This window comes from Lampetra fluviatilis, chromosome 32 (assembly GCF_964198595.1).
Source record: "Lampetra fluviatilis chromosome 32, kcLamFluv1.1, whole genome shotgun sequence".
NCBI classification, from domain to species: Eukaryota; Metazoa; Chordata; class Hyperoartia; order Petromyzontiformes; family Petromyzontidae; genus Lampetra; species Lampetra fluviatilis.
Window position 1 is genome coordinate 4,550,382 of NC_136306.1, and position 24,380 is coordinate 4,574,761.

Below are 24,380 nucleotides of genomic sequence, written 5' to 3' on the forward strand. Positions count from 1 at the left end.
CTTGTATGTTGGGTTGTCATTTGTGCACCACTGCCAAAACAGGAGCAGCAGCATCACAAAACAATGGGTTTAAATTTAGAACGAATTGGATCAGGAGTGGGAGATTGAGTCGGTGCACCTTCAATTAAGGATCCAGGTGAGAGCAGAGCAAGGCACTGGATGCAAGGAAGGAATCAAGCCAGATCAGACGTGCATCTCGGAACCAAATCAGATCCAAAAAGGAGGAAATTATGTTAATTACTTTTGTAATCTACGAAAGCCAGTCTTGAACTCTTTCTCAGGGAGGTCCTGCATGTTCAGGCAACTTAGTGAGTGTTTATACAATTGGGAGAAAACCGGAGCAACCAGGAGAAAACACACACATGCAAGGGGCAACTCCATCACATAGATAGAGAACCAGTGGGAAGGGCCCCACATTTCCTGTACCGCCTTCTCCTAGCAAGCCAGGGCATGTGCCACCGACACCCACGGGAAGGGTATTCAACAACCACACGTGAGATCCACCAACCCTCGCTTCCGCCTCCAGCGGCAGATTAGAGGAGCGCGCGAGGGCCGCCCGGCAAAAAAAAAAAAATGATCAAGCGCAAGGCTCTGGGTTGGGGGACTGGGATTGATCCAGATGGGCGAGCGCACCTGCGGTACACCGAGCCAGTCGTCGGCCTGCTGCATGGCCTCGCGAGCATTGTCCACGGGGGGCCGTGCATCCCACGTCTCCCAGTCGGGGCACAGACCTGCATGGACATAAATGATTTTTAGGCCGAGGTTAACCCAGGGGTGGTTAAGGAGCAAGGTTGCAACCGGTGTCAAGGATGGCGGCAATTCAAATGGTGCAAAACAAACAGATCGACAAATGTACACAGACCATCCAAAAACACACGCATCCATCTGCACCTCGACAATGACTCCCTTATTACACAAACACAGGGATAACAAATACCGTTATCACACATGCAAATTTTCACACAGACACCGACACAATGGACGCATGCGCACGCCGTATTATAACACCGCATGCAAACACCTCCACGATGGCACAATGTAATCTGCACAAACCGGGCGGCATGGGCCATCACTGTGCTATGATCGCACCCGGTCACCGTTGCACCCCCCCCCCCCCCGCTTCGGGGTGTGAGCACTGACGATAGTGAAGGGACAACGATGGAAGACAACGGCGGAGACAAAAGTGAAGGAAATTGCGGTATATATCTCGACGGCAGAGAACCAACAAAATAAATATAGGTAAACCTATCCCACGATGGTATCACGCAGTGGAGACCAGAGGCGCGACTGCGCTTACTAACAAAACTTGTGGAGTGGTGGTGCAGTTGTTAGCGAATCCAGCAAGCTGTTGAGTCTCAGCCCTGGCCATGAGCAGCTAATTATATTTGAAGCAATTTTTGCCCCCCCCCCACACCAACCAGCATGGTGAGGTATGGTTAAACAATGCCCACAATCAAAGCTGGGAGGCCTTCAGTCAGCAGTGGGTTGCCGAAGGCTGTGAATTATTATAAACTGGGGATTCTGTGTGTGTGTGTAAGTATGCGCGTGGGTGTGTTAGGGCTTGCATACAAAATTTTACCCAACAGCTCAAGGCTAAACAGGGGATTGAGCGATTGTGTGTGCGTGTCTGTGTGTCCGTCTACACGTACCGTCATGGGCGTGTCCCCATATATTGCAGCTTATCGGTCAATCGACTGCTGGAATAAGGGCTCTCTATGCTGCGTCATTCGTGGGGGTCGTTTGACAATACTTCACCATGCTGGTCAGTGCCGGTTGGTGAAGGGGGCAGTTCACAACTAGTCCACGCTCCACTGATGTTAACCGTGGCTGGGAATCAAACCCAGACCCACTGGGTTTGTAGCACAAACGCAAGAGCCGCTGTGCCAGATCTCCGCCTCTGTCCTTGGTGTTTGTGAATGCTAGTGTTAGGGAAGGGATACTACATATTAAAAACACGAAAAATATTCTAATAAGCAGGCCACGTTACTAAATTTCAGATGCTTAAAATGGTATTCTCGGATTGTCGCCACAGTATGCAGTCATACGTCGCCAATTCTGCATCAACTGTAAATGTCATGTCACTTGTTATACATTTGGAGAATTATTTTTTAGAAGCCGACTCCTCCCCAGTCTAACGTGTACCAGCGGTTTCTTAACTTTTAACTCCAGCATGCACCCCTTTGGTTCTCAGAAAGGCCATCTCACATCCCGAGGGGGTACGTGCACCCCAGGTTAAGAACCACTGACGTGGAGGATAGGAATCATCAGGTAGGCCTCTCATCCCAGCTACGATGTGGACCCTTGGAAGGTCACCACAAGGTCACCTTGGCGGTCACCCACATGACACAAACTTGCCCCTTTGGCGAGCAGGGAAGCGGCGAGCAGTGGCAGTGAAGGCAGCCTTTCCGTTTTGGAAACGATTTCGTGCCGAAATCTTTTCCGGTTTTTACCACGACGTCCAAAGTTCCTCTGCACGACGGCACGCGGAGCGGAACCGACACGTGCCGAAAAAACATGTGCTTTCAAGTTGTCCCACATTGGAGGGCTGCACAGGACAACTGCAAAAACCTACCGTGATTTTATTTTTACCTTTTCAAATTTGCAAAAAAATGTGGATGTACAAGTTCAATCACGTGAGCATTTGACACCATTCCATTTCTTTTACCAAAGTTTCGCTTCGTGCCAATTGATCAATCATTAACTCTCATAGAGAGTATCCCTGCCTCGTTCCGCAACGTAATTTTTTTTTTTAAGTCTTTTATTTTGGTAATGAACCGTCCAGCATTGCTGGCATCTTAAGCTGGCCGTTCCTCGACGTAGCCGGAATTCGCATTCACCGCAGATTTGTTCGCACAAACTTCCCATCGTCATGGAAGCGACGGCAGGAAGCGCGGGGGTTTGGCGACGTGACAGAAGCAACAGCGACAACCCCCACCCCACCCCTCGCATGTGACTCATGCCCCTGATCACCCTTCCTGCGTCGCCCAGAGCGTACAAACGCTCTGAGACACATCACCCACTTTTCTGCCTCTCAATGAGACCCATGGCCTCTAACATCTCTCCTCCCTTGGCAATCCATGACCAAATTACCAGGAATGTATCCCAAGCCAAGCAGGGTTGAGCCCGAATGTCACCTAATAACAAAACTCACTTAAAAATCGACCCACTTGTCCCCGAATTTCTAGCTCTCCCGCCTGTGCAATGCTCTCTACCCCCAGCTCTCTGCCTTCCTGTAAGACGCTCTGTACCCACCCAGCTCTACCCCAGCTGTGCCCTCGCCAGAGGTCGCAAACGGGTTTTGATTCCTTACCCGTACCCGGCCGCACCAGGGTCGCAAACGGTTACCCGTACCCGGCTGGGTACGGGTAGCCGGGTATCGGGTATCAGGTACCCGGTTGCGACCTCTGCCCCTCGTCCCCCACCGAGTGCACGAGAGAGACACCCACCGGGCGCACAGCTGTCGACGAGCGCCCCGAGCGCGCGCCCGTTCTGCCAGTCCTTGCTGAAGTTGCCGACGGGCATGTCGGGCAGCTTGTTCTGGATCCAGCCCAGCAGACGCTGCTTGGGCGTCTGCTTCTTGGCCTCCTCTTCGTCCTCCTCGCCCTCCCACATGGGCATGGAGATGGAGTAGTGCAGAATCAGAGTCCACACCATGCCCAGGATCAGCTTCAGGTTCCCATCCACGATGGCCTGGCTGTCTGTGGAGAGGAGGTGAAGAGCAGTGAATTAAAACACAACTGCCATAGCATCATTATGGGGTTATGGTCGTTGCTGACATCAGCAGAAGCAACATCATCATTTGAATGATTGTCATGGTCTTCATCACCAATCCAACAACATTATTCTCATGATCACCATTTGTATTCATTATGTTTTAGATTGCATTATTTAGCCGACTTCTTGCCAGGTTCCCCTTGCAAAAGAGGTTTAAAACCAAGGGTTTGTTACCTGGTTAAAATGAAGGTGAAATAAAATAAAATTAAATTCAGGAGCATCACAACTACCAGTCATCTCGTCCATCATCACATTGTTATCGCCACAGTAACATGACAGCAGCCATAGCTTATCCACTGCTGGATGTGTACCAATCGTAAAGATTAATATAGTCTTCTTGGTTCTTTCGGTAAAGTCACGTAGAAGGGAAGTAATAAAATAATAAAAATAAAACATATAAAATAAAATAAATTTTTTTTATTGAGAATTGTTTTATTATGTTTTATTTTTATTATTTTATTACTTCCCTTCTACGTGACTTTACCGAAAGAACCAAGAAGATGAATCCCTGCAGTCACGAAAGCTTTAAATCGAAAAGATTAATATAGTGTCATCTACTGCTGGAAGAGCAAGGCTCAGAAGCCGGTGGGGGCTTGTGCTAATGGCAACCAACTCTACCACCTCGCAAAGCATTCGCCTTCAAAAATGGGTCACGCCGGCATGGCTTGCACCATGCAATAATATTAGAGATCCGTCTGGGTGATGCAACGTGCACAAGAGACCAGGGTCGAGAATGCGTGTCGTCTGGTTGCCCCCCCCCCTCACCGTTACCAGCAGCAAAAATCAGCAGCAGCAGCAACTTTATTCACAATCAGAATCACCGTAAATAAATATTGGCAGCAACCACCAGCATCACCACCATCCAAGGGCAATCCCCCTCCATAATTACCATCGAGACCAGTACACCATTCATCCATCGCCAGTGCACAACCACCACCAGAGAGAGCATCAGCAGCTTAACCACCACCATCAATCATCATTGGAGGACAATGACTGGTTTAAACAAAAACCCATTTCATTTACTCCCAAGACTTATTGCAGAAACCACAAATTTCCTCGCGTGAACATGACATCACCTTCAAGGCCACATGAAAATTGTAATAAATCCCAGCCACAACAACATTATAAAGTAGAGGTGGGGGGACAGCATAGCGGGAACGGGGCCCTACCCCCCACTACACACACCTTGTACAACCCTACCCCCACTACACACACACCTTGTACATCCCCCCCCCCTACACACACCTCGTCTCTCCCCCGCGCACCACACCCCGAACCCTACCAGGAGAACATCGCCCAATATGGGCATGCATCTCGGAGACACACGCCCACCTCACGGCTCAAACACGCACGGGACGAATGGGCGGACGCGTTGGGAGACGAACGGACAGGTAAGCACGTAGTCAAGCAGACCATGCATGAGGTTTTGTACCTTGGTGAAAACCTGTTTTTTGTAGCGTTTAGGTAAAAACTAGCAAGCAGTGGACGGTGGCATTTGAATGTGGGCAGACGGGCAGGCAGGCAAGATTCAGATACACCGTTCGACTGATGGACGTGCCAGGCAGACAGGTGGAAATACAAAATGGGTAAACATCCACATAAACACACAGCCAGGTAGGCAAACACACAATCATTACAGCCAGATGTGTGCACACACACACACTGCAAGGCAGACAGACAAACGACCAAGCAGAGACGCAAGCAGACAGGTAGACACAGGAAGAAGGGCACAGACAGATGAGCAAGGAGGTGACACAGCCGAGGAGTTCTAAGTCGGCAGGCTGCGCCACAGCAGGACGTGTCCGACCACGCCCGTCCCCGGATCGCGGTATCCGGAAACTCGCGGCCACCGTTTCACCGCTGGCACAGGGACGAGGGAGACAGGGCCGAGCACGAGCCAGACCGACATGGAATGTAAAACAAAATGGCAAAGACAAAACGTGCTGTGAGCAAGCACCTATCAAAAGGCAGAGGGGGAGAGAGGCACAGATGTAGAACAAGAATTTGACACACCACATAGCCAATAGGCCAATGGATATTAGTATGGAAATTCAATGGGCCGAAGAATAAGCTCTATTTATATTTAGGCTTCTGCCCATAATGCACCACAGAAAACAGAGATAATCTGTATCCCTGCCGAATGTTGGGGAAAGTGATTTGAGCAAGTGCCTGTTAACCCCTTTCCCATTCCGATTGACAGTTCGCCCGAATCCATCATGAGAACGTAATCTTAAGGACTAATAAAATAATAACTTCTTCTGACTTGAAGATGTACCGAGGTTCCCACATTGCCACGCGGGAAGGCGAGGCACAGTTTGACGCCAGTTCTCATTGTGCGCAGCCGTGTCACTACAGTTCTCTGCGGAGAGGTCTTTGAAAACAGCGCTATGCCTCTACGTAGAATTAACAGAGATCCGCTTTCGCATTCCGAGATTCAGCAGTGAACGGGACCCCACCCTGCAACTTGCAGACTTCTCAGAACGGGAAAGGGTTGAGGAAGGCGCGGCACAGAGGTTGGTGAAGCGGGTGACCAGCTTCATCGTGCGTTGCGATAACCACGGCACCCTACACATTCTTTTACAAAAAGTTCAGTGACCCGACTCTTTAACTTTAGTGCTGGGTTGACCTAGGGGAGGAACAGACTCGGTTCAGGAGGCCCATCATCCCACCAGTGATTATGTGCAAAGACCAGGAATTTAAACCTGGCTTATCAGCATCGTAGTGTGGATCTGTCAGTGTCACAGCCAGATAAACATTTCCCAAGGGGCAAATCGTTTCCCTACCAAGAATTTGTACACATGTACATAGACACACACACACCAAGACAAAGATCCCCTGTATAAGGCTTGAATAGGGCGTTTGGGGCAAGTACAGTACTGTTAGCAGTACTTACGGAGGCCAGAACAGCGCATGCCTGGCCATTGTCTCCCCAGTACCGATGTTTATACACCGCACCAGGTACTCCTTGAAGGCCATGTCAACCCAAGCGAGGCACAAGATCGGTTTGGATATTCGCCACTTTTTGGTCGTGATCGGGAAACGAATGTGGGCCCTGGGTTTTATAGCGCAATGCACCAACTACTGCCACTTCCACTCCCTGTATAGAAGTTACACACACACACGGTCACAAAAACAAGGAGAGAGCGCCTGTGTAGCCTACAGACCTGATGGTCTGTGTGCTGTAAGTGAGCACCAATTAAAAAGGTGAGCATTAAGCACAAGGGGGAGGGAGATTGTTTTGGACACGACTTGTCCAAATGTCCTTACTGCACGTCCCCCCCCTACCACCCCCACCTCTGGTGTATCCTGCCATCACAACACCCCCACAGATAAAAGTCTGCAAACTAGCACATTCCTCATACAGACCCACACACCAGCATAAGCGCACTTGTACAAAGCACATGTTGACATTGGCACACCAGCAACAAGCACACACACGTTCCCATAGAGACACAATGCGGATGTACACAAACACACACACTAGTGTACAATCGGAAACACAACCAGTGTAAAGCACAGATGCACAAACACACTTTTAGGATTGCGCGGGCAAGGTGCTGTTAAAAAAGCACCTGTTAAAAAGGCCCGCACGGTACAGGAGGGGAGGTGGGGCATGGCCAGGAGGACCACCCTTGGCCCCCTTTGTCTCTCCAGCGGGAATGCCCAGGACCGGGGTCAGACATTTGTTACCGATGTTATCCACGGAGCGGGAATTTAACCCGCTGGGTTTGTAGCACAGATGGCCCATCACTGCATCCACACCCGTGTCTCGCAAAGCACCACGCCCCACCGTACAGCCACACCATGGACACTCCAAATGCAAAAACACACACACACACACGAGTACTCACACACACACACACGGCCACGACCTGCACAGATAAGCACAATGGACACAAGACAAAGATCCCCACATTACCTTGACCAAAACTGCTATGGCAAGTGCAATTAGAGAGCAACTATTAATGTCAGCACAGCACGAGGGTCGGGTGGCCAGTGCCACACCTTACTGCCGCCTGGTCTCCGCCTCATTCTGGAGGGCCACAACCCCAACAGGTAATTATTAAAGGCAGAGCCGACCTAGGAGAGAATCATCGGTTCAAATATCCGCCACTGTTATCGTTCGCAAGCGAGAATTGAACGCCGCTTGTCGTCCTGGTAAGTGCGCAAGCCACTGCGGTAACGCCACCACCCCCCGCCGCACCAACGAACACACAACACAAAGACACCACCACACACCGACACAGACAGACATGCAAGCGCTCCACACCTGTGTCGCATTTAGCACATGCACAGGGCTGGGGGGAAGAGGGTCAGGGGAGCGATTAGGGAGTGGCCCCCGCATTCCTCATGGAAAGGAGTGAAAAAGACCAGCGCAGGCAGGTAACCACCACACCGGCCCCCATGACCAATAGAGCAGTTACCCGTCCAGAACTTGCAGAGATACAGGTAATCTCAGGTTACACCAGTAACTAACCGTGTGTGTCGAAGAATTGCCACACCCCTGAAGAATCAAAACACTTCCCTTTTTACCTGGTACTGGGTTAACTACTGTATTCCGTATTTGTTATTACAAGCTGGGGAAACCAGTCCATTGATATTTCAGCCTCGGACGGCGCTAAGAAATGCGTGCAAAAACTCTGACACACCGACACCAACTCGCACACCCCTGCAGTGGTGCAGGTCAAGTTTCAGGTGGCCGAGCGTGCCTCGAGTAGCAGTCACCCCCCTGACCCATTAGGGAGGTGCTGAGCGATGGCAACTCTGAACCACCACTACCACCACCACACCCTCATTCCCCAACCTACCCCCCCAGGTTTCCACCTCCTCCGTCTCCCGACTAACCAACATTTCTCGCCTTCTGTCAGTATCCAGCCACCCAAATCACCCCATCCCACCCTGCTGCCACCTCCCCCCCACCCCATCGCCCCACCTCCCCCATTCTGTATTCAGTGGATGTAACTAATGCTCCAAGAGTCTACAAAATGCCCTTGGTCTCTTTACAAGATTAGTGACCGCACCCAAAATCCAAAAAACTCCTTTACAAAGTTTTTTAAAAAACAACGGTTTTATTAACAACTTCGTTGAACTCACGGTCGAGAAGTACGTCAATGATGCGACGCCTGCTCCCACATGAACGCTGACTTGAATTAATAGATTACTTCTGTAACTCGTTCACACGGAGCAGGCGATTCGAGAGTTTAGGGACCGCGGCGTTTTTTTACCTACACAAATATATAAATAATAAGGCGCCCATACAAAAATGTTAATTGCTTTAAAGTAGCGAATTAATTGATGCCTATTTTGATACAGGCATGCGTTGTCACCGGATCCGAGTACGTGTGCAAAATGTGGAATGGATTGGACAACAGGAAGTAGACTAACTTTTGATTACAAGACTTGACCACGACACAGGAATCAAGTTCAGTAAAATCGTTGGGAAAAAAAAACCTCATCACGAGCCACCATCTATGCACCGCTGGATGAAGATGACCTCCACGTCAGTCTCAATCCCACACTGCTCCAGTGCCGCGTCTATCATCTCACTCCTGCACATGAACCGTCATTAGCGTCACCACCAGCTCCCAAAAGCTGGTTTGTTGAAAGTATGGAATAGAAATCTTTGTAAAAATACAAGCCAATTAAAAGAATTGCTCCACCCGGCCCCCCATTATAGCACCCCTCCCTCTCCAAACTTCACTCAACGAGAAGTGAACACAGCATTCTCTACTGAAATCGCCCAGGGGGAGGGGCATAATCACGGGACAGGTTCTTACCTGTACCGCATGCCTGGGGTGGCAAGAGGCACTCGCAAACTCTGCACAAGTCACCACTCCCCCCCCAGTCACCACACAAAAATCCTGCTCCCCCTCCCCCCTCCCCACTGTGCAATAACAGATAGTCAGCCTTGAGCAAACCACTGCTGCGATTTTGCAATGTAATAATTCACCCCTATAGAACTTGAACAGTGCAGATTTTATAACTCCATCTCATCGGTCGATGTACTCTGGCGTGTTCCATACCTTGGCCGCCACTGAAAATCGTAAACAAAGTCCCCATGATGGGAGACCCCCCCTCCCACCCCACACTGCCTGTTGCCGTCCATGTCCAGATAACCTCCATTCATCGGTGGAAAATCCATATTCCTAAGGCGAGCACCAGTTCATCCAACTGTGGGTTGGGTGAACCAAGCCTGCTAGGTCACAACAGCTGCAGATAATGAAATGGAATTCATTTTTATCGACCCGAGAAGGGGGGTAATGATGCCGATGGGTCGAGTTGAGAAAATCTGGCACCTCTGGCCACGGTGATACCTAGCAAGGATATTAAGGATACCGGTAAAAACACAACTCTCGTAATCAACTCTTCGTATTTTTGCCACCAACGTAAACTGTCAAAAAAACACGAGGCATGACCGCGCCCTTATTGCCTATACCTCTACGGTTGTTTACATACAAAGAAACTTGCAACCCCGTAATACGATCGACCCGACGTTTTTAAAGGGAATCTTTTCATTGGGTGCCAAGTTCCTTTGCCCGCAGCCGCAGTGCAGGGCACACGTGGCAGCAGGTGCGCACGTGCTACGGTGAAAAACGGTCATAGTAGTCTTTCTCTCAGGAGATTAAGGTGCTATTACAATAGTATTTATATAGTATTGTATATATAGTACGGCAAGGGTGACCAGTATGATATACCATACAGCATTAGTTTGTTTCAGGTGAAGACGATACCCATGCTACAAGCAAGGTATTATACAGGGCTCAGGGCGAATATGGTATTCGTGCAAAAGACGTGCGTGTCAGTTAGGCGACTTTGGTAACAAGTGCAGTGTATATATATAATATATAGAGCTCTTATTAGGATCAAGGGCACTGCGGTGGCAAGATGTTAACTACCTCGCCTGGTATACAGGAGGTCGTGGGTTCGATTCCTGACCCTGATGCCTGTATATAGAGTCTGCATGTTCACCATGGATTTTTCTCAAGGTCCTCCGGTTTTTCTCTCCACATTTAGAAACGTGCAGAGTACTCTGCTGCTATACATTTCCACATAAGACACTTTATGGAGATATCATTTATTGCCAGGTCCCTTCTGAAAGAGCTATATAGCTCCGTGGGCACTTGCCTGGTAAAAAAACGTACCTGCAATGTACAATTATACAAGTGTAATGGAGAGAGCACACCGACATATGGAGGGCTGCATTAGGCATTGCCGCATCGGTCATAGCCAATCAGGGCTACGGGTTCGATCTGGGCCAAAGTTCATGGAAGAAACTCAGGGCTACATGTGGGAACCATCGAGAAGGTTCTGAAAGGGGGCGTGGTTAGAGGCGGGGCTTCGCTCCACCAAGGAGGATATAAGGAGAGGCAGGAAGAGGACTTGGGGTTCGGTGTGGAAGCCTGGGTCCGGACTGCATCGCCGCCATCTCGTCAGCGACCGACCACGTGGCAGCCGCGGCGAAGTGTTCCCGATTCCCGGCGTGCCGTCGACCAGCGGTACGCGGGGAAGCGAGAGAAGCCGTGCAGGAACAGAGGAGCAGAGAGCTCGTGCATGCGGCAGGAGAGAGAGAGAGGGTGACCATCTAAAAGAGAGTGCGGAGCCGAGCAGTTAACTAAAGAAAGGACGCAAGTCTCAACGTGCCGTGGAAGTCGTATATTACACAAGTACTCTACGGGACATACGAGTCGGTGGTCAGCACCATGCCCGGCCGCCATCGTCTCCCTCGTGGAAATGTTTACACACTGCACCAAGTACTCATGAGGGAGAGCCGGCCTTGGGGAGGCCCTGAACCAGTTCAGATATTCGTCACTGGTGTTGGCCGAGAGCACGAATTGAACCTGGGTAGGTCGGGTTTGTGCCAACACTCACATTCTCCAACACCTGTAAATGCATACCCCCCCTCCCTACACCACCGCTACCAGTAGCCCCCATCCAACAGATAAACTTGTCCGAGTCCAGAGTTGCCAAGTGTCATTGGAAAGTACAAAGTGGCACCACCCTTAAAACAGAAGCCCGAAAAACAAACCGGAGCCTGCGTTTGGGTGGAGCCTGAAAAGGGGCGGGGTCTAAATAGGAGGGGGAGGGGTGAGGGGGAGGGGTAGGGGAAAGACACCAAAATATGCTTAGAGAAGTGCATCAACCATGAACGTACCCATTGATCAAAAAAGGAAATTAAAGTACAGAATCAAAACAAGTGCACAAGGCAGCAAAGATTTGATGCCGCAGATGTGGCCACTGGTCAACGAGTAATAACGGAAAGTGGTTCACCGCCGTGCCCATAAAGGCAAGTTTTCAATCGGCGCATATTACCCACAGGTGACGAGAGATGGATCAGACGACAAAAATGGCACAGCACATGGCACTTAAAATTGAAGTGCGCCAAGCAGCATGGGAGAGATGGAGGCATGCTGGGAAGGACACCGAGGAACACGATAGTGAACAAACAAGACAGTCTTGGGCAGCTCGAAGTAGTGATGACGACCCGTGGACGAGACTGGTGATGGAATAGCAGCCAAAGGACGGAACATGCCCGAGGGGACAGCCACTACATAGATTGAGTGATAATACCGCACAACGATTTGCATAATACATAGTTCAGTACGGCAATAAACTTGTTTTACTTGTTAAAAGTTTATTACAAGAATTACCATTTTGGGCACGCAACTTTCATAGCAGAGTTCCTGCATTGGGACGTTTGATCAAATGATTATTAAGTGCTTCTGGCTAGGGAAGTGGCAATTCAGCAGAGGTCGGGAGAACATCCACTCGTGCATACAAGGGGACTTCACAAAGCTCTGCCGCGACAGATAGATCAACAAATCACTTGGTGGTGTACTGCCAGATCATGAGACTCCACTTGCTGTACTACCAGGTCCTAACCACATTGTATTGTGGCAATATAATGTATCTACTACACCTATTTAGGAAATCCTGCATTACATCCAAACCCAGCCAGTTACCATGTTCTCCAGATTAGAAGATGATCCCAACCCACTCCCACCACTTCCGAATTTTATAATAAAATATAAAGTTGGGGGCGAGTCTAACAATCCAGTAGGTTTGTACATGCTTTTAGTAAAACATTTTGGAGGCACTGGCTCAAAACGTTGAGTGGCCAGCAAGAAACAGCATTCGCAGCTGTAATTTAATTGAGACCAAGGTTACAAAAACGAGCTTGGGAGGAGAAGGGATACGATGGGAGGGACCAGGTCCAAAGAGCTTTAACACCAATCACAAGGTTTTAGCGGCGGAGCATCTTATACTGTAATCTGGAGAGTTAGTATTTTGTGCGTATTCTTATTTACTTCAAAATAAGACATTGTCGCATAACACTAACCGTATTAAGTTTCTGTACACCGTGTGTATCTGCACTCGTTTCATCTGGATCGATGACGATCCATCAGGAGGTGGGGGGGGGCGAGGGAGTCTGGGAAGGTTTTAAAAACAGGAATAGCTGTGGTCGCAATTTGTCTAAAGCTGTGTACGCTTTAATAAAATATCAGCTGGCAAGCCTTTACCCGCTGTTCAATAGAGTGCCTTCATACTCTCCCACAAGGCTTCACATGGGCAGATTAAAGCTGATGCCAGGAGAACTGGCAGTGGTTGAAGTCACGATGACACTGACAGAAAAAAAATCAAATAAATGTACGATGGAAGGCCCATTGCTCTAAAAGCCACCTCATTATTTTCTTTTTAAAAAGGCCAATTATTTATGAGCATGTTCAAGTTTACAAATTTCGCAACACTGTCAAGTCGTACAACAATAAAAAACGATTCGCAGGGAAATCTAAGATGAAGGTCAAGAGAGCATAAAACATTGCCCTTGAGGCCACCACCCCACGATCGCTTCCTTCCTCCTACCAAGTGTTGCAATCCTTGCAAAAATCACACTTGTGAAATTGTCAATCATTTCATCATCAACCATGACAACTTTGGCCTTCCTCGTTCTCCTTTAAAAAAAAAGTCTACACGACATTTAAGGACCGCTCTTAGTCTCATCACCAGCACCATCTTCCCCTAGGTCAGGGGTCGGCAACCTACGGCTCCGGAGCCGCATGCGGCTCTTTACGGGCTGCTTCTTGACGATATGTACGTATGTACAGTATGTACTCAGATGCATTGCGGCTCTTGAAATACTGAATTTTGTATCGAATTGGAAAGAAATGGCTCTTCTTGTTATTTTGGTTGCCGACCCCTGCCCTAGGTGAATAACGCTCTAGGGTCACTCCAACGTCCGTATCGGTCAACTGCACAAACATCCCACCCATCACAACCTCGTCCCAATTACATCAATAAAAGTTCGACTACAAATTTACAAATTGGTACCCCACCATGTCATTAAAAATATATAATCACATTCATAATGCTTCCGTCTCTACTTTGCGAGACAGACATCCGAGCTGCCAATCTGCTGACTCCGCTTCATGACTCAGACCACCACAGCCACAATGAATGCACAGCAGTCAAATACAGTACAAAGACAAAGATTCCACCCCCAAGACTTAACGTATTGTTGGGGCAAGTGCTGTTCACGAACGGCTATGAAGCCCAGCATTGTACACGAGGGGGTGGGCGACTGCCTTCATCTCCCCAGTGGCAATGTTTACACACCGCACAAGGTACTCATTTTTAGGCCGAGTCGACCTAGGAGAGGCCCAGAATGGGTTCAGATAATATAATCGTCACCTGGTGTTGGCCGTGAAACGGAACTAAAATTCGGGTCACCGAGTTCATAGGGCAGTGTGCCAACTGCTGCGCCACCGCTCCCCGCAGCAATAAGCAGCACTGCTACGTACGCGCACATTACAAATGCACATCAGACACTCATTACACACCAGGGGCGAGTCCTGTTAGCTAACACACCAAGGCCACAGCGCACAAGAGGATAAGGCAGTGAGCCCAGCCAAAGCCACACCTATTGCCTTTGTCACCCCAGTGCTGAAGTTTACACAGTGTGCCAGATTTATCATTTAAGGCAAAGTTAAGCTAGGTTGAGCCCCCCCCTCCCGCCATTGATGTTATCAGTGTTCGGTTATCGTAGTGTACGCGATACCAAAACCTATTTACTATTGCAACGTAAGGTGTTGTTTCGTTTGTTACTAGACACTTTGCACGATTAACACACTTTGTGTAGACAAAGACCTCCCCCACCCACCCTCGACTATCGAGGCAAGCGCTGTTAGAGAGCAACTATGAAGAACAATAAATTACACGAAGGAGGGGGGGCATCATCATGCCCAGCAGTCTTCGTCTCCCCAGCGCCAATGTTTTACACACCGCACCAGGTAATCGTTATGAAAAAAAAATGGCAGAGTAGACCCCCAGGAGAAGCCAAAAAAATATGTTCAAAATATTTGCAGTCACCGTTATTGGTCGCGAACGGTCGGGTCGCCGGGTAGGTAACGCAGTGCGCCCGAGCACTCCGCCACCATCTCACCGCTGCCTGCATTAACACCACACGACTGCACTCCGTAAAAAAAAACCACTTCACATCAATGTGTGCGACCCACACACACAGGCCTCGGATACAAGATTCACAGGAGCCGATGCCCGTGCCCCCATCACTAGAACTCAAAACCTAAAATCAAAAACACAAAATCATGGAGAACTATCAAACTTCATTCCACAACTTGTTGATCTAGTCGCCGACAAATCTTAAGGTCGCTTCACGTTTGGTACATTATATTACGTTTTGGATGCAGAATGTAACAGTATTTTTAAGTGCAATTCCCTTAGTCAACTATGTATTAACATTAATTCTCTCTCGGTCTGGCTTTGTTGAATTTATCTTCAAATTATTCCAGCGTTTTAAAAAATAACCCGATGGGACCCAGGTCGCCCGATGAAAAAGGAGACCATGCCGTTTCACGAGTCTCAAAAAGTTGGGCAGATTTCACTTGCCGGTTTAAAATAAACAAGACTCCAGCACCACCAACACGGATGAACGCAACTGCCACGGTGCTGCAACAGTTACCACTCGGGGCTTTGCGTTCCAGCGGTCGCCGGTTGGATTATTCCACCTCCTGGCACGGCAGGTGAAGCAAGTGGTTCAAGTTCTCAAATTCCACCCCCCCTCCTGTGGTTAGTCCACCCAGCGGGATACAATAAGCAACAACCTTCGGATTACCCGTTCCTTATGGTGGTGTGGTTAAGTGTGAGAACTCCCCCGCTCCCTACCTGTTCCAGTCTGGTCAACATCAAAAGAGTCGATCAAATAGTCTCTAGGAGCTTGGCATAGTGAATGGAGGCCCTTCCGCCAGCAGTGACATAAGCAAGAAATTGCAGGGCTGCGCATTTACCTTGCACTATAAAACGGCTATGACTACCAAACACAGCTCTCACCCTCGACTAGAAATAAAACCGATAGTGGGTCACCTCGATGGTCCAGTTAAATAAAGGGCAGCAGTGAAATTACAATAGTAGTCACCACATGTATTAGGCAAGCCGTGGGAAAGGGTGCGGAGGGCCGTTAGAGGATGTGGACGCGACGGGCAGGGTGGGGTGGGGGGTTAATTCCCACGGTGGCCTTCGCATGAACCGTCTCGATGAGCAGCACTGCTCGTTGCAGATAACCCATGTGGTGTTTTCACGCAAAATTGCACGACGTTTACCGTGTTCCCACATCTCTATGCACCACCTCACTTTGAACCCGCATTGGTTAAAGGAAAGTATGGTCACACAGCCCATAGGACCCATAGCTGGCTTGGAGAGAGGCCCTCATCATCCAGCAGTGGGACGGCATGTACATTCGTGTCTTTAGCATGAACAATGACAAGCATCACCGGTGTGGCTTTTAACCGACTGTTTGGCAAGCAACTATGGAAGCTTGGCATGGCACATGTTGGTGATGGGTGACCAGCCCTGTCCCCTCTGTGCTCATCTTATATAGCAAGGTACGATGTACTTACAAAAGAATCCGCAGACTACCTGCTGGATGTGCTCTCTTTCTAAGAACAAATGTGACCCAAGGTCTTCGCTCATTTACCAGCTTCACATTCCTTATTGCCGTACAAATACTGGAGGATGGGCCTTTGCTATTGAGGCCCCCAGGGTCTGGAATACAATTGCCAAGAAACTGCAACTTGAATCACTACCTGTGAGATCTTCACTCAAAAAACTGCTCGAGGAGTTGTACACCCCTAGCTGCCACTGCTATTCAGTGGCCTAAAATGTTTGATACTCTTACTGATGCTCCTGCTGTTGTAGAGCGACTCATGCAGCCAGCTATGGCTATAGGGTTTGGTGGTACATGTTGTTTATTGTGAAATTTCGGTCAGTTCCTATGATCACTGTTACATTACTTTTATGGTTTTATTTTGGTGATTTCGAAAACTTTTTTTGGTTTGGCCATGTTTGTTTGTTGTAGTGCAGAGTTAGAATGATGGCTTTAATCTAAGTTGTCTTGTGGTTGTTGTTGTTTGACTTGCATCCCACTGGGATTTTTGCACAGCGTTGGTGTACGGTGCTTTTTTTCTGGAAGACTTTGCAGTTTTTTCCTGGATTTTTCTGTTTGCGCATAGTCACTTTAAGATGTTCTCTTGTTCATGTTTTGTTTTTTGTTTGTTGCAGTTGCACCCGATTCAAGAGCCGAATGGCTCACAGGGCTTTACCAAATAAATGAAACCGAAACGTTACAACGATTGGAACATTACACAAAGATAAGTGGTTGAGATAGAGGAGGAATTATTAAAAGTGGCGCAGTTAAATGGTGATAGTCAGAACAAGTGGGAGTGGTTAAGGAAGGGTTGGGGTAGGTCTGGTGGTAGCTGGGAGGGGGGGCAGGGAATAGCAGTAGGATGGGCTATGGAGAAGAGATGGTTTGTAAGGCAGGAATGCAAGCAGGTTAGTGAAGATAATTGTTGTGCGTGTGCAGAGGGAGTTGGTTCCAGTGTATGGTGAAACTTGTCGCACCATACACGTAGGGAACCGTGCTAAAAAAAAAATCGGCGATGCGGGGAGCAAGCAGTAAAGGGGAGCAAGAAGGCAAATGAACAAAAGCGTGAATGGACACAAGGCCGAGTTGACCTAAGGGAGGACCAGGGCCAGTTCAAATATTTCTCCGTCACCGTTATTGGTCATGAGCGGTAAATCGAACCTCGGGTCGCCGTGTTCGAAGGGAAGTGTGCCAACCACTGCGCCACCGCTCCCCGCACATTCCATCTCCTCCCATGCCCCCACTCCCTGTACCCGCTAGAACTCCCTCCCCACCATCGCACCCCGCCACCCTGCACACAAAGTGTATGCGTCACGGCAGAGTTTCTCAGCAGGGGATTATTAAGCGCGGTGAAATTGCAGTACAAGTTATTATTATTTGTTATTAAGGTTTGGTTAAAACCACGCGCCCTGCGGTCACCACGCCCTGACAATGCGCGCGTTCCGTTATCGCGTGGCCCGCACCCGCACTCAGAACTTCCTGTTTGTTAATTTTCGGGGTGGAAGAGTTGGGGGGGGGCAAATGGTTGTTGATGCGCGATTGTGATGTGGAAGAGTGGCGTGATGGAGAGGATGGTTGTCAATGCCAGGGTGGTATGGGAGTATGGATCCTTGCAGTCACGAAAACTTCAAATCTAGAATTAATAGCCTCTACGGGGAGGAATTCCACTTATCTGTTAGAGCTTTTAACAGACAACGTGACAAGAAGTCACAGCTTATCGAAAGGATAACTTTCCTCAAGAGATGGCGATTATTTTTTACCTAAGTGACTTTACCTAAAAAACTAAGAGTATGGTATGGAAGGTTAGGGTTAGGGTGAAATGGTGTTGGTGTTGCAAGTGGTGATGGCGGAGGTTCAACGGTGTGGTGGGATTCGAATTGGTGTTGAGGGTAACTGGTGGAGGGGTAGATGTGGGCTCATGTTGATGACGAGGATGGATGAGGGATGGCTAAAGGATGCTGGTATCTATGTAGACCATAATGATGGGGGGGGGGGAATGAAAATTGGAATGAACGAAGAGTATAAGTATGGGATTGCAAGGATGGCGTTTTAGGCCCTCGCTAACAAGTGCTCAGTTGATATAAGGAGGTAAAATTCTGACTCTTAATCATCCCTAGTCAAACGTCTAATCTGTATGTGGTTTTGGATTATAGGGGCGGCAGGGGTAGTTGGGGGGGCCCTGAGGATCGGCGATGGGTAGAATCGGGTCAAGGTGACCCTAAAAAAGGCACACGACTGCCAAGCAGTTTGTGCAGTAAGACTTTAAATGATTTAAGGTTGAATTTAAGACTGGGGGGAATTTGCTCCCCTTCGCGTTGGAGGTCCGTTTCACAACTACTGCAGTGTCCCCGAAACCACTGGGCAATGATTGGCACCGCTATACTCTAGCGGCCAGCAGCGGATCACCTGGTGGGAGATAAAACGGCCCCGGAAGATGTCAACATACCCAAAAACGTACCAAGTCTCTTCAGCAAGCTTTTTTAAAAATTTGTATCAAAACCACATGTTTTATATACTCAGCAAGTAGTGTTCACCACATGGTCACGTGGCAATTACGTGGGACGCTGCCATTGTGTAATGAGTGTGCAGTACCACCCGGACTTCCCATCCAGACAGAGGTTTCCAGTTCAATTTCATCTCCCGGTACAGCAGTTAAATAAACCGGGGAAGTTTAAGAGATCGTCCCCACTCCCTCCACCTGCCTGTTCCTCCCATTCAGTAAGCATTCAACAAATTGGAATACTGCAGTCCATCTTTATTTATATACGTGAGAAATCTGATGAGCTATAAATCTCTTTCGCAGATGTAGAGTCGACTGTATAGATCGCATGTGGTGGGGTAAAGTGTGGATAACTCCATCCCGTTTAAAGGACCACCTGGCTGAGTACGATCACCACACGCTGCACCCTTCACATTTTAAACAAACCAATTAAAAAGCATTAAATATAACTTGGACGTTACCAGATGTGTTACATGCATGGCGAGATTTATGCATTTTGAGCGCAAGCCTCAATCGTGAGACAAATCCATGAACTTCTTTTGCACCGTACATAGCCAACCGTGCTAAATAATTGGAGGTGCGGGGGATGGACAAACTAAAAAAAGTATTTCCAAATAACAATTTTCAAACGAGATAAAAAAAAAATTGCATAACTCCAGTGGCTTGCTAATATCAAAAGGAAGAGTATTCCAGATGGCCGCAGAAGTGTGCGATGCAGCGGCGGTCTTTGTTTGATGGCTAGCCAAAAGCTGCTGCAAGGATGACCGAAATTCGCGTGATGGTTTGTGCTCATTGACGAGCTCAGCAGGGTTGAACCATTAAACGGTCTCAAAATTCAACTCCAATAGGTCACGGACAGTCACGCAATCCCAGCGCTAAAGCAGTGCATCAGCGAGTCACTATCATCCAGTCTGCCGGAACCCTACTCAGACGGGGAGCAGCGGCAGTAATGGGACCTCCGGTCTGCGTCATTATGACCCCCCCCCCCCCATTCTTTTCCCTTTACCTCTCCAACCCCATAAACAAAGCCCACATCCATCCCAGCTCCACCCTTCATTGCACATTCTCCTGCTTGTGCACACATTCACAACTGAATGCAAGTTGATAACTGTGCACTCCAACACCCCCCCCCCAACCTCTACATGCTCACACACATACCGCCATCACCTTTCACCTCTACAAACTACATCCGACGCCTTAACGCACTACAAAACACACCCACCTACGCCCCTCTAAGCCACCCACCACGTGACCGTCTGGGCTTGCCATCATCATGTACGAGCCACATTCCGCATGGTGCAGTCTCACCCCCCCCCCATCTCCTCTTCTCTCATCTCCCCCATCCCCCATCCCCACTAATTTCCACCGTATTACCTCCCCCAATCTACGCCTATCTTCTCCCCACTCCTTGGCTCCCCCAGGTCATCACGATCCCATCTGCCAAAAAATGTGACCTCTGCCCCCCCAACCCCCCTTTGGCCCCCACCCCCAACGTCACCCCCTCCAACCCCTCCCTCAAACCCCGAGCAGCTACGGGGGGGGGGGGGGAGGAGGGGGCCCATCTTTCAACACCAGCATCGCCATCTTCACCGCTCCTCAGCATCGATCAGCCCCGTCTGGGGGTTTGCCAATTAATTCGGCTGGCCCTGCGAAACGGGGGCATCTCGTGAGGCCCGGGCGAATTGTCCATCCGTCATCAACGTGGCAGTGCGGCTACTACTGTATACAGGTAACCAGGGGCAACGGCAAAACTACACCGGCGTGTTTGTGCTACCGTGTGACCGTGCACCTGTGCACGGTACCTGCCAATCGGTGAACCCGTGGCACCTGGATGCGTCCCGTGACCTCCTGCTAGCCAAGCCTACGACACTGCACGGTCCGAAAGGTGCACCAAGCTTGGCACCAGCGCTGGTGACGTCACCGCCACTTGGGGCCGTCCATAAATGACGTCACGCGATTTTGGACGATTTTTGACCCCCCCCCCCCGTCAAAAAGTCAGATCCTCCCCCTCAAATATTACGTCACAAAGCTCTGCCCCCCCCAAAAATAAAACATGGTTCAAATCGATGTAAACTACTGTATTGTCATTGTAGTGCGTATTTAATGTGGCGCTGCACTGATGGTGTAGGAGAAAATATTTATTCAAAAGTCTATTTAATCAAGTAGAACGTGTTGTCTATATTTAAAGTTGCATATTTTGATGCGACGTCACATTTCTCAAACCCCCCCCCCCCTCGTCACAAATGTCTAACCCCCCCCCAGGTGCGTGACGTCATTTAGGACGGCCCCTTAAGTGGCGAACGGCGGCTGGTTGTAGGTGCGCACACCTGTATTCATGTGCATCCACCTGTGCAACTTGCATGTGTCCACGGTTAGAGCACTGGGCTTCAAACCCAAACACTAGAGTTGAATTCCTTAGCTCAGGGCTAACGAAGCAACCCAGGCCTTAAATGAGTACTTGGCGAGGTGTGTAATCATCAGCACTGCGGAGACAAACACCATCCAATCTCTCCCCCCACCCAGCCTGCTCCCAGCTTCTCCCAGGCATGGGTGCTGGCCACACCACTCCCTTGTCCATGCAGGGGTGGCCTCTGGGTCGCTCGCTCACGGTGCGCGTGTCCCAGCAGCCTCCATTGGGGGCACCCTGGACCTTGTCCGCCGTGGCAAGACCAAGGTGCCCGTGGACTGTGTGTTTGTGCATGACTATGTGCGCAGGAGAGAATATGGATTTGTGTGCAACATACCTATCGCTCCCCTTGCAAAGGGCACACACCGTTTCTGTGGGCAGCCACAACCATGCCAAGCTCGCCGTAAGGTCTTCATACCCACATTACAAAAACGTACCCGCTACCTACAGACCTTCGCAGGCCATCCACACATCCATTTACTCCGCCAACCCTCCCTGTTGTCCTGTCTGCCCACCACCTTCCCATCTAACATTCGTACCCATCTTCCACCGACGCTCACGCCACACTTTCTTCACGTGCCAACACAGAAACCAACAGTTGCCATTTGCAAACGTATGCTCGACGTTTCGTTGCCAGTCAAAGTGCACCTAGCCTGGCACGAGTGTTTTGACGAAGTCACTGCCACTTCACTGACCGAATGATGGCTGTTGTTGTACAGTACAAAGTAGTCGAGCGCCTCTAAAAGCTGCTTCATATTTTTGTGGATTACACTTTGAAGCGAAGGTCACATTTTATCACGTCCGCTGTGTTTTTAGTATACACATCTACAATAAGTTTAGCATTGTGTAACCACAGCCAATGTAAGGGATGAGTGCCTGCCCTGTAAACAATGCGGACATTGGGCACAAAGTTGCATATTTTCTGGCTTCGTTTGTGTAGATGTTTTTTTTAAACGCACCCTGAACATTTACCACCTCCTTATTGGCCCAGCAGCAATGCTGTAACGGTCGCCGCCAGGCCTGATGCTACCGTTAGTTTAAACAAGTAATATTTTTAAAAAGTTTAAAACACGCTTTAATGAAATGTACTAGTAATGGCAGAACTCCAGGAAGTGGCCCCAAAGCTTGCCACAACGTAAGGGGCCATGGCCAATTACAGCCAACGTGAGTTGAGAGTGGACAATTAGACCCAAGCCGAAACATAACAAAAAAGAACGTTTAAAACATCTATTTTTAATGATAGAATATAGTAGTGTCATCAGTATGACACAAGCATACCAAGTTTGCAGTCGATACCACATTGGGAAGTGGTTTAAAATTCAGTTACAATATTTGAGGATACAACAACAGACAGAGAGAGTCAAATAAAATCGTGAAATAAAAAAAAATCGTGCCACTGCGCTCTATCCATCGCATTTGCTCCATCTGTGAACGTGCGAAATATTCCCAGACTGACCCACAGGACTGACGGGCACCCAGCACAGAGGACAACGCATCCACACACAGATTGGCGGCGGAGAGCGAGCGCAGAGTTCACATCGCCTTGTGAGATGAAGTCCCCATCCCCCCATCCTGACCACCACCCCTCCTACCACCCCACACCAGGACACGCGGGGAGTCACGGCCCTGGCTCGGCCTTCATTACCAGGAGGATTTTTTTTCGGTCTCTTTACTGACGGCAAACTGAAAAGGATCTCCGTGGCAACAGGCGCATTCCTAAATCAGGCGGCGGGAGACTTAGAAAATGCCTCCCAGCACCCTCCCGCCTCCACCCCACTCACCACCACCACCACCTTACTTGGGCTCCTCAGTCTCTCTACGCATTGCTCCACGAGAAAAACTTCACCCACCTCACCATCCTCACGTCACCCAACAATCCCACTCGGTGATATCTACAAAGGAGAACTCAAACCCACCAACACTCTAAAAACACTTCACCAGTCGTAGAATGATCAGCGTACCGAATCACTCCCGCCCATAACCAACAGCGGGTGTATATTTTAACCGGTGGTCGGCCTCCCCCGATGTCAACTCGGCTTCAAATGAGTGCCTGGTGCAGTGTGAGAACATCGCCACTCGGGAGACAAAGGCAGCCAGGCGTGGGTGCTGACCACCCATCCCCATGTGCCATTCTCACCTTCACAGGTGCCCTCACACCACTTGCCCTAACAGTCTGTTCAGATTATATGGGGGATCTTTGGCTTTGTACATGTCTGTGTGTGTGCGCGTGTGGGAAGTGGTGTCACACAGTATGTGCAAGGAGCACAAATCACAAAGAGAGACGGCACACAATGGCTTCCTGTGTGATTGGCACAACCACAAAGGAGAGCTGTGTTTGGAGCCCGTACCACAAACCACACACCACTATCAACGTACTCACACCACACATGACACCAGCTACAGACTCACCACATCCAAACTACTCACCACTAACCACATGCATCACCCTCACCATACCACCCCACTACACAGTTTCACCACAAACCTACCGAAGACAACACAATGCACACTACGCATGTCACCAACACCATGCACACCACTCAAAAAAGCCAAAGATCCCCTTTACCAGACTGCTGGGGCAAGTGCTGTTAAGCGAGCACCTATGAACACCAGCACAGCACACGAGAGGGTGGGTGGCCAGCACAATGGCTGGCAAGCCTTTGTCTCCCAAGTGGCGATGTTTACACGGTACAAGGTACTCATTTGAGGTCAATACCTGAAACAGGACCGGTTCAGATAATCTTCACCGGTGTTGGCATCGATCT

The 24,380-nt window shown here is 49.3% G+C and overlaps 1 protein-coding gene across 2 annotated transcripts in view; it reads right to left on the reverse strand.

The window, feature by feature from the left end:
- LOC144943659 (filamin-C-like) overlaps positions 1-24,380 on the reverse strand; it is a 70,351-nt gene that overhangs the window by 35,687 nt on the left and 10,284 nt on the right. For both annotated transcript variants that reach the window (XM_078871341.1, XM_078871339.1), the window contains exons 2-3: positions 3,447-3,698; positions 634-731 (exon numbers count right to left, since the gene is read on the reverse strand). In XM_078871341.1, coding sequence (XP_078727467.1) covers positions 634-731; positions 3,447-3,698 — 350 coding nt within the window. The remainder of the gene's footprint in view (positions 1-633; positions 732-3,446; positions 3,699-24,380) is intronic.